At 40.0% G+C, this 11,088-nt stretch overlaps 1 protein-coding gene across 1 annotated transcript in view; it reads left to right on the forward strand.

The window, feature by feature from the left end:
* ESYT3 (extended synaptotagmin 3) overlaps positions 1-11,074 on the forward strand; it is a 55,582-nt gene extending 44,508 nt beyond the window's left edge. Inside the window, 7 exon segments of the mRNA XM_042447185.1 lie at positions 3,509-3,972; positions 5,304-5,387; positions 5,937-6,042; positions 6,044-6,069; positions 7,074-7,179; positions 8,029-8,078; positions 10,053-11,074. Coding sequence (XP_042303119.1) covers positions 3,509-3,972; positions 5,304-5,387; positions 5,937-6,042; positions 6,044-6,069; positions 7,074-7,179; positions 8,029-8,078; positions 10,053-10,089 — 873 coding nt within the window. The 3' untranslated portion in view covers positions 10,090-11,074.
* The last annotated feature ends 14 nt before the right edge of the window (positions 11,075-11,088 follow it).

Here is an 11,088-nt window from a genome sequence, read left to right on the forward strand (position 1 = left end):
TTTAGAACATTGCATGGCCAGGGTGAGGGAAAGTGACATTAGGGATAAATACAGAATAACTCTATTATAACAGTTTTTAGATCAGGACTGGCATTAAATAAGACAATTAATGAAAAGTTTGAGAACTTTCTATCTTGATTACACCTTCCACAGGACTTGTCTCATCTAAAGGAAGAACATTTTGTTTTTTCAGGTTCTACACATAATTTTTTTTTTTAATTCATAGCACTGAATACCCTAAAGGCACCAGATCACATCTGATCTTGGGAAAGTCAGCTCTAGTTAGGACTTAGATGGGAGACCACCAGTGAATACCAAGTGCTATAGGCTATATTTCAAAGGAACTGGCAAAACCACCTCTGAGTATTTCTTGCCTAAGGAAATGTTATAAAATTCATGGGATCGCCCTAGGTTGACAGACAACTTAGAGGCATACGCACATCCACACTTATAAATTGCTGTATATCTAAGAAATTCTGAGGTGATGAAAAATAAAACTATTTTAAAATGAAAATATTTAAAATAAAAACACTTAAAATATTAAAACAACAGTGCCAGGCATATCAATTATACAATACTGGTCTGTCAGTCAGTGAAGGCTTATAAAAATAACAATGTCTTTCTCAGTTGTGGAAACCAGATAATAAAATAAAGCTCTACTCCAAGATTGGAGACCACATGTGGTGCCCTCCAAATATGCAGGTTCCAGTGCCAGCATAGTCTATCGTTGAGGGGTGATGGAAGTTACAGTTTGACCTGCAGCTGGAGGATCAAACATTCCCTACTGTGGTATCTATTTAAAAATAAAACAGCCATCTATTGAGCACTTGGAGGCATGTCTCTTTTTTCCTGTAGCTTTTTAATTAGTCAATAATTGAGAAGGTACATTCTATATTGTAAAATTGGAGATCAGTAAGGGTATCAGAGAGACAAGTTGGAGCATCCAGAGGAGGGCAACCAAAATGGTGAAGGCTCTGAATCCATGCCCTATGAGGAGAGACATAGGGAGCTGGGTATGTTTAACCTGAGAAGAGAAGGTGATATGGCAGCCCTGTTTAAATATTTGAAGGGGCATCATGTTGAGGCTGGAGCAAGCTTGTTTTCGCCTGCTCCCATAAAAAGGGCCCAGAACAATGGATTCAAACTACAAGAAAATAGATTCCACCTCAACATTGGGAAGAACTTCCTGAGAGTAAGAGCTGTTTGACAGTAGTTGGGGGTTGGACTGGATGGCCCTAGTGGTCTCTTCCAACTCTAACATTCTATGATTCTAAGGGGCATCAGATACCTCAGGCAGATCTGCTCTGACAAGGGTTGAGTTTGTGAGAGAAATGGACACACTTTATCCTTGTGGCTTGTGGAAAGGTCATAGCAGGTCTCTATTGGTACAAGATTCAATTCACTGGAGAGAGGATTAGGAACTTCTGCACCACCCAAAGAGCTCCACAGGATGGCTACTTAAAGAGGCAGTCATGGAGAGCAAAATAAACTTTCTTTGTTGCCCACACTGGCACACTGTAGGCATGATTATGTGCTCTACTAAGTGTTCGGTCATCTTCTCTCTGAGAGTCTTATCACACTACACTATTACACTGCTATTATTATGAATATTTTCTACCCCTGCAATTACTGCACTGGGTTTGGTCACAGACAGTGCAGTCTCACACATCAGAGACACTCCAAATATCCTCCTCCCACACAAGTTTATATTTGGATACACCTGCCTTTCAAGATTAATAGACTGGGATTCTGAGAAGTCCCTGGTTGCTTACAAGTCTTGGTTTCCTACTAAGGAAACAAATGATTCCTCACTGCATGCATTCCTCCCCCCCCCTTTACTATTCTTGGCTTGTTGTTTCCCAGCTGGGCTCCAGAAAGTTCTTTCTTTCCCACTCACCTCCATCCCTTTCTCCAGATTAGCCTGCCTAGCATCAGAACCACAGGATTCATTTCCTCTGGTCCTGATGCCACTTTTCTTGAGGCTGGAGGCTTTCCTCTTTTTATTGAATTTGATAGACACTGTAATGAATCCTAATGGTCTAGCTCACTAATGCATATTGTAACTTCAGAGTTAACTGGATAAACCAATTTAATTAATAAAGTAAACAGCTGATATTCCTCCTCCTCCCCAAGAACTGAATTAGTGCATCATAAAAATGTTGGAAGATCAGCACCTTAGTCTTTTTAGGTAATGCTTCTAGTTTACACAGATTTAGAAACTAAGGCTCCACAGACTTTCAAAAGAGTAATTCAAGTGTCCAAAGATGCATATCCAATGTATAATTTGTACTCTTTCCCAAAGGGTGAGTAACTGGGGAATTGGTTTAAAAATCAACTGTGCTTACACACCTGTGTACGAATTGTATCTCTGTTCACCGGCTCTATACTCTCTCAGGAACAGTAAGCAAATATTTAAAATTCAGTCTGCAGATTATATAAAATAAATCTGTTCCCAATATTTAGGAATTTCAGTACATAATAAGCAGAGCATCATGTACTAATTCACACCTCATCATGGTTAAAGATTTCTTGGAGCATGGGAAGTTTTAGAAGATTGATGCAAAAGTTTGAACCTATCACTGTATTGTCAAAGTGCCATAACCCAACTGTTAATGGGAGAATTAAAATCATAGGTCTAATTTGCCTGATTTCTTGATGAATTCTGAAGTGTAATCTCCCATACCATCCAACTGTCCCGTATTTGGCAAGGACAGCCTGATTAATCCTCTGTCATTTCACTTTTTCACCAGCTTTTAAAATGTACTACTGTAGTTTCTGTCTGCTCTTCCGACTTTCCTTCTTTGTTCTCAGCTTAGCTCAGTTGCAGCAAACTGAGTTCAGACTGCAAAAGTATTTTGCATTGAACTCAGCAGTGGAAAGAGGAGTGGGGAGATGCTGCCCTCCCTGCTAAGCTCAAGCAAAGCAAAGTGCTGCAGCCTCTCAGTTTGTGTGTTCTTCATTAAAAACTTTCATCATCTTGACTGCATTCTCTTGTTGCTTGGCCATACACATCCAGGTTTTCACCTGTGAAAAGTTGGAAATTATGAGCTCTTTCTCCTTGTCTTATATAGTTAATAAGCAGAAACCCTAGTGTATTGGGTATAAAAAAAAATCCTCTCACTGGATAGTTGGAACTTCTGTCTCAAAAGTATACTTTGAGTACCATTCAGCAATAGAAGATAGATTGGAATTTCATAGCCAATGCCTCTTGGGTACATTTGAAGAGCTGTGTGTTTGCTTTAGCATAAAAATCATAAAGAAATCCAGTAGCACCTTGGAAACTAACTAGGAAAAGACATTTCTAAAATAAGATTTTGTGGACTCAGTCCAGTTGATCAGATGCAGAGTGGAACCTCTGTGGACAGACATAGCCTTCACTCCATCTCATGAAGTGGACTGTAATCCATGAAAGCTGAAATGTCTTTTTTCCCAGTTAGTCTTAAAGGTGCTGCTGGATTCCTTCATTCCTCTTGGTTATGACTATATATTCTTTTCTTTTCCATTTTAGGCTTTGGACATAGAGAAACCTGACCCAGAAAGCACCTATACTGGGACAAATGCCTTCAAGAATGTTCCTATCCCTGTCACAGAGCAAGATGGAAACCAAGACAATGCACAATTGCTCCCACCCCCACCACCTCCCCAGCCCCCATTGCCAAAGGTAGAAGTGCCCAAAGCACCTGATGAGGACAAAGACGGGGGTATGCCTAAATCCACAGGTGACACACAGGTGAATAATGCTAACCTTAATGTGAATGAGAAACTGGAAGAGCCTATTGTGGTAGAAGCAGTTTCTGGAATCAATGAGCAAGCGGGTCCTGGTGGCGTAGACTCCAAATTTTTGACACTGCCAAAAAAAGCTGCTATGTTGCCAGCCTTGAGGAGACTTCAGCTGGCCCCTAGCCTTGCATCTATGGGTTCCTTAGGCTCTTCGAACTTTGATGTCACTTGCAGCAATCTGGACCTCAGCAAGTAAGTTTCTCAAAATATTATTATTTATTTTGTCAAAATTGAATAGTAGCTGTATACATTCAGCCCTCCTTATCCATGGATTCAACCATCCCCAGCTTGAAAATATTTTTAAAATATATAATTTCTAAAAAGCAAGCCTTGATTTTGCTATTTTTATATAAGGGACACCATTTTACTAGGCCATTGTATATAATGGGACTTGAGGATCCACGGATTCTGGTGTCCGCAAGGGGTCCTCAAATCAAGCTGTAGCAGGAACCAAGAACCCACTGTACTTCATTTTTCAGTGATAAGTGACAAGGCAAATGTGGCTACATTCCTGTGAATAATTTGTTGCTGTTTATTGCCTGTTTATTCCCAGGATAATGGCTTTTAATAGCAATGTTTGTGTAAATGTTAATTGTGATTGTGCAATTTTCTCTGTTTAAACTCCCGATTTTCCCCGTGTGATAAAGTCGGTTTTTCTAATATAAATACAGTTGTCAGAGCATGCTTAAATGCACATCAAGGTGAAATGGATTGCTGATACTGCAAAGAAATGTTAGATGTTATACAGCCTTCTGCATCCTCGTAGCTCCCCCATTATTGAATGATGATTCCATTCACTCCTAGCTATTGACTGTATTTGCAGGAATCATGGGCATTGCAGTCCACAACATCTGGAGGATACCAGGTTAGGGAGGACTGATCCAGCACATCTTTTCTAAGGTCCTCTGGAAGAAATCTACTACAGCCAAAAAAAATCTAGGTTAACATCAGTTTCCCAGAGGGCCTTCTCTACTGCTGCTCCTAAACTATGGAACAACCTGCCTGAGGAGATCTGTCACATTTCCACTCTGACAGCTTTTAAGAAAGCACTCAAGATGGATCTCTTCCGGCAGGCCTTTCCAACTTAGTTACCCTCCCCAGATATAGAGATATTGTCCCCTCATTTGTCTATTCTTCCCCGCCTATTTTTCTGCCTTTTTTAAAAATGCTTTTAATGTTTTTAATGTTTTTATACTATTATTGTTTAATTCTGTTTTAGTACTGGATATGGGGGGGGTGGTAGGTCTAGGGTTTGATTTTTAACTCTATTGTAATTGATGTATTTTATTGTTGTAACCCGCCCGGATTCTTTGTGATTGGGCGGGCTAGAAATAATATCTTTATTATTATTATTATTATTATTATTATTATTATTATTATTAGTGTAGAGAATGTGTTTTGAAATTAGTGGATGGGTGTAGCTATCCTTCGTACATTCTGCAACTTAGCACTGGAGCTTTTCTTGGATGTTCAGCATCTGTCCAGCTGCAGGGGAACTTACAAACAAATCAATTATCTTGCAGTGGGATGCCCATGGGAGAGATTCACCTCACTGTCCGCTATGCCTCCCTCAGACAGTCCCTCATCGTGCTGGTCAATGCATGCAGGTAGTACTTAAAGAGATCTTTCTATATTCTGTATTAGTATTCAGTAACAAATGTACCTTGTGCAGACCTTACATTTTTGGTGTGGACTATCTGTAGTAATATTCTCAAGATGTGCTGTATTGGTATTCTGACCCCTGTTGTCTGAACTTTAACACTATCATACTTCACCTTTGTAGAATGGAGTGGCCCATATGCAGCTGGCAACATTGGCTAGTGATCTTCTCCAGTCACTCTTTTAGTAGGTGCACCATCCACCCCATTAGGCAACAGATCTTCTTGTGATCTGTGTAATTATCACTATGGGCAGAGATAGTAGTGTCCACTGTTTGTTAGCTGCCATCCTCCAAACACTCCAGAAGTAAACTGCACCATTCACTTTAACCAGCAGCTCTTTATGGTGATACACGAAGATATTCTGCTCCCTCAGCTCCTTTCACCAATTCTTTGGATGTAAGGAAATGGGAAAACAGTATTCTAGCAACCCTAACTATATAGAAGTATTTTTTAAAAGGATGTTTGTCATGAAAATGGTATTGCATATTGTCACAGAAATTTAACACCCTGTTCCCGGCAAGGAGCACATCCATATGTCCGCATCTACTTGCTGCCAGACAAAAGATGGGTAAACAGAAGGAGAACTACAGTCAAAAAAAAGAACTCTGAATCCTCATTATGATGAAAAGTAAGTCAGTCCTGTAAATATTTTTTTAAACTGAAACCTTCCAGCCATATAGAAATTACTCAGAATGGTGTAGACTCACTCACTCCTTGAATCAAAGCTCATTTCAAACTGTGGGTAGCATCTTGTCCCACTTACATGTGCATAAATCTTTATTTTGGTTGCTGCATAAGTCAAAATTCTCTACCAACCTTGCACGATGACCAATTCTTCCCAACTCCCAATCTTAGACACAGCAGCTCCCAGCATGGCTGTTTACTAGCTAGTGCAGAGCAGAGCAGCAGCAACTAGCTATGTTCATATAGATGAATGCACAGCAATAAAGGCATCCTCTGCAACCTCCAGAGTATAGAAGACCAAGAGGATGCCTTGTTGCTCTGTGTCCAGCTATAGGAACATAGGTCAACACTTCAATACCCTCTCCACCTCCACACTGTTGAAATCAACAAGTAAATGGTGATGTTGGCAGGATGCAGCAGCAGAAAAGAGGGGTTTGGAGAGGAGGGAGCGGAGATATGACATAGTTAGACCAAGCAGAACATTATGCTATGTCTCCCTGCTCCAAGATCTCATTCTGTGTCTCAGAGGATGAATTAGATGCTTAGCGCCATCTTCAGGAGAAGGACAATCTGAGAATTGGGAATTGTTTAGTGTTTGTTCCTTTCATAATTTCTGGCTTTTAAAAATTTCTGTCACATCTGCCGGACATGAACTCCTTAAAATATCTGGAAATATCTCTCTTCACTATTTATTCCTGTATGTGAGGAGGGGCTTGCAAAAAACAAAATCCTACAGCCTAGGTACATCACTTCTTTTTGATCAGGGGAGGCTATAATCCCATCATTTTTAGTTATATGCAATTTATTTAACTTTCTTCTTCCAATATTGGCACATGAAATTATTTATTAATGTTTGTTTATGATTTTGAGGGAATAAAGTTGTAACTTCCTTCTATTAAGTATTTAGTATCTATTTATCATACATACATTTTCTGTATTTATCTTTAGATTTGAATTTTTCGACACAGTGGAAGATATTAAAAAACGAACTTTAGATGTTGCAGTGAAAAACAGAAAGCCATTTATTTCACATGAAAGGAAAGAACTTGGAAAGGTAAGGCCCCATTTTAAAAATTACAGTATGGGGGAAATGAGCCAAGTGAAATTCACTGTATGAGAGAATGCAAAATTAGCATTTTGCAAGAGATTCTTCTATTCTTAGACATAAAGGGTCTACAAAACATCTGTCTGACTAATTTTTAAAAGCCAGAAATCATTCTGTGCTGCATTCATTCAAAATCCTTTTTGCTTATTGAACCATCCTGCTATGCAGGGGGATTATTTAAAAGATAGGGAACAGTGTAGTGGCAGGAGAAAAGGGGTCCTCGCTTGAATCCCAGTAATTGCTGTAAAGGCAATATTAGCTTGGCAGTTTTGAGCCTAGTTATAATCTACTGTATATACTCATCAATAAATCTAAAGATTTATGCCCAAAAATTGACCCCAAAATCCCAGGTCAACTTATTTACGGGTCAGTATGGTAATGTGATAGCAGCTCTTTCAGATTTCCCTATGCATGGGAAGAAAGTTTTTCTCTTGAACAAAGCAGAAAAAGTCCTGAGTGATTAATTGCTTGCTGTTAGACAAACAGAGTCCCTCTCCTGCTGGCGCTGTCTGGGTGAAGGCTGAAATCAGTTGGAACAAATGGGCTGAAGGAAAGCACCTCAATTAATGTCTCTCTTGCTGTACGCAAACATACATATGCTGAAGGAACCTCCAAGTTTTACCCTTGACTTATCCATGGGTCATGGCAAAATCCATGATTTTGGCCCCAAAACTTGCCCTTGACTTATACATGAGGTTAACTTATAGTAATGGATATTTGGTAATGACATACCTGAAACTCAACATTATTTACTGGCTGCTTCTGAAATGCTGTTTTTCATCTTGGCTTTTTCAAAAGGTGCTGATTGACTTGTCAAAGGAAGACTTACTCAGGGGCTTCTCACAATGGTATGTTTGAATTTGGGGCATATAAAAAAACAGCAATAGCTATAGACCAGGGGTAGGCAACCTGCGGCCCATGGGCCAGATGCGGCCCGGCAAGGCCTTGGGACCGGCCCCAGCCCAGTCCTGCCACTGATTGCCACCGGGGCCTTTGGGAGGCAATTGTCTATAGAAGCCTCAGAAACATGCATTTATATTAACATTTTTTAAAAAAAATCAGCAATTTTTTTCGCGTGTCCTGCATTTTTTTAAAAAAAGTGTCTTCCATTTGAAAATTTTGTCCTACATTTGTCCTGGTTTATTTACATATTTAATTTTTTTTAATTATTTAATTATTTATTTTTTGGGCTTCGGCCCCCCAGTTGTCTGAGGGACAGCAACCTGGCCCCCGGCTCAAAAAGGTTGCCTACCCCTGCTATAGACAATGTTTAAGGCTAGAGTATAGGAGGTTTCCACAAAGTTAGTACTAAACGGGGTGATGACAGACCAGGCACAGGGGACCTGTACAGTGTGGTGCAGGTAGACATCCTTGTTTTTAAAGCTTTTCCCTTCCTCCAAAGGAAACATTGGGGCCAAACAGACTGGCATCTTGGAGTGGCCTCTGGCCGCTCCAGCCCCAATCATTCTCTGTTCAGCACAGGATTGCACAGTTCTGGGGCCAGTCACTGGCAAGGAGTGCTTTTTTGTGCCCCTTTTGCTGGCAGCTGCGGCATGACTTCGGCCTGATCTGGGGGGGGGGTCGTTTGTATGCCACGCCCCTGAATCAGTCCAAAACTGGTGCTTTTGTCCCATCTATTTCAGGCCACTGACAAAAATACCCCTTTATAAAGTATGTGACAGAATGGGGAGTACATGTGAGGATCCTTTCCCATCTACCCAGTTTGCTTTAGATCATTCCAACTCCATCCCTTTATAGAAATGCAACAGAAAACTCTACTGTCTACCTGGATGTAATTTGCCCCTTAGTAACAGTGTAATGGATGCTAGAATTGCAGTAATCAGATTAAAATTGTGACCAACTGTAAATTCTTTGTTTGTTACTAGTCTGTTATCAAGCTTATTATTACCAGTGGAGTTATATAAAATCAGACTGCAAAAATGTATCAGTAATCCTCTCCAAATCACCAAATACCTAGTCCTCAGAAAACTCAGTTTGAGCACCTATTGCAAATCTTCAAGTCCTGTTGCTTCAGCTATGCTACCAAGACCTCTGCCATGGCTCCATCAAAAGTTGAATTTTAAGGGGAATTAAACAAAATTATAAAACTGAAACAGGAGAAGCTAATGTGAAACTTTTGATGTTATCCCAAACACTTTGGTAGGAGACTTAGAAAGAGAAAAAAAAATATTGTGTTGGACAATATTTTTACATTATCTCAACATGATCATTTTACTTCTGGCAATCCTAGTTTGTTTTATTCAAAAGGTCTCAAATTCCATCCCTCCTGTCAACAAATAGGGCTGGTGAAAAGGCACAAAGTTGTTTTCCAGCAATAGTAGGTAAGGCTAAGCTAGGACTTATGGTCTTTACAGTTATTTGCTATTCTTGCACGTAGTACACAGAGGTTTACGCTCTACTGTCCTACCTTTGAGGTGAAGATGCTTGAAGTCCAACCTGATTTTGAGGACCCAAGCTATGTCTACAGGAAAGGGGCAGAGATGTGCCCTGAATGGCCACAGGGAAAACTATTCTATAGTGCATGTCAACCCACTGTTTGCCAGTCCTCAACATTAGGAGGGACTTCCTGACAGTAAGCGCTGTTTGACAGTGGAAAAAACTCCCTCGGAGCGTAGTGGAGTCTCCTTACTTAGAGGTCTTTAAACAGAGGCTGGATGGCCATCTGTCGGGATGCTTTGATTTAGATTTTCTGCATGGCAGGGGGTTGGACTAGATGGCCTTTGTGGTCTCTTCCAACTCTATGATTCTATGAGATATCATGAAAAGAGAACTAGCTCATATTGATAATTTTTCTTTTACAGGTATCAGCTGACAATAAATGGACAACCCTGCAGCTGAAGCTAACATCTGAAAAACAAAGGAATCAAGTGTACATATGTATATTTTGTACTTTTAAGACTGCCATCAAATGACTTTTTAGATTTGTATATTTAAATGACACTATTAACTTATTTTATAGGCCCATGTAGAATACTCTGCTATAACTTCCCAGTGCCTGTGTTGGCAACACAACAAACTATGCACTCAGGAACAAGCTTCCATGTTTACCCGTTTGTGTGCTTGTGACATGTATGAAAGTTTACAGTGTAGGAATTGCTGCCAAATACTAGTACAGCTAACTGTCACATTTAACAGGAAGTAATTCAGAGGCACTGTACACATTAAATGTTACTGAAAAGCTCTCTCTAGGCATAATAGCTGAGATGTAGAGAATTCAGGAACTTTCTGTAGTGCCTATGAGTGTAGGTATATTAAAAACTGTTATGGCATATTACGTTTTGCTAGGAGGAAAGTGTGCCTATCTAACCAGAACGCAACCTCCTCCTTGGCCTGGCTGAGTGAAGGGAACTGCTGCAGGTGTATTTCTAATGCAGCCCTGGATTATACTTCATTAACTTTTGCACTAGAGAATCCCTAACCTTTTCACATAATGCCAAGGGTTAGAAGGGAAGAATTGTTGATGCATATGCAGCATGGGGCACCCTATAGGCTGCATCAGGGCTCTATTTTATCTTCAGATGATTGGGGCACTTTTTCATGTTTGGTGCCACTGGAGGCAGCAGAGGCAAGCCCACTTTACTGTGTGGTGATTTCAGTGAAAGACCACATACCAAAAAAATTTTTGGGTGTTCTGGAGACTGCATTTTCTCCATTTCTGGTATTCAGCCTTCTTGCTCATAGCAGTTTTAAGATTCATTGTGAAAGCACAGTGAAGTACAAGTCTTATGGTTCTTGGGGGGAAAGAATGTACAATTCTAAAACTTTTATTTAACTATTGATGTGATGAAAGTTTATAATGAATAAATTGAGTTATAGAACTGTGCGTGCTTAGAACTT

Source organism: Sceloporus undulatus, chromosome 1, assembly GCF_019175285.1.
Source record: "Sceloporus undulatus isolate JIND9_A2432 ecotype Alabama chromosome 1, SceUnd_v1.1, whole genome shotgun sequence".
Classification (NCBI taxonomy): Eukaryota; Metazoa; Chordata; class Lepidosauria; order Squamata; family Phrynosomatidae; genus Sceloporus; species Sceloporus undulatus.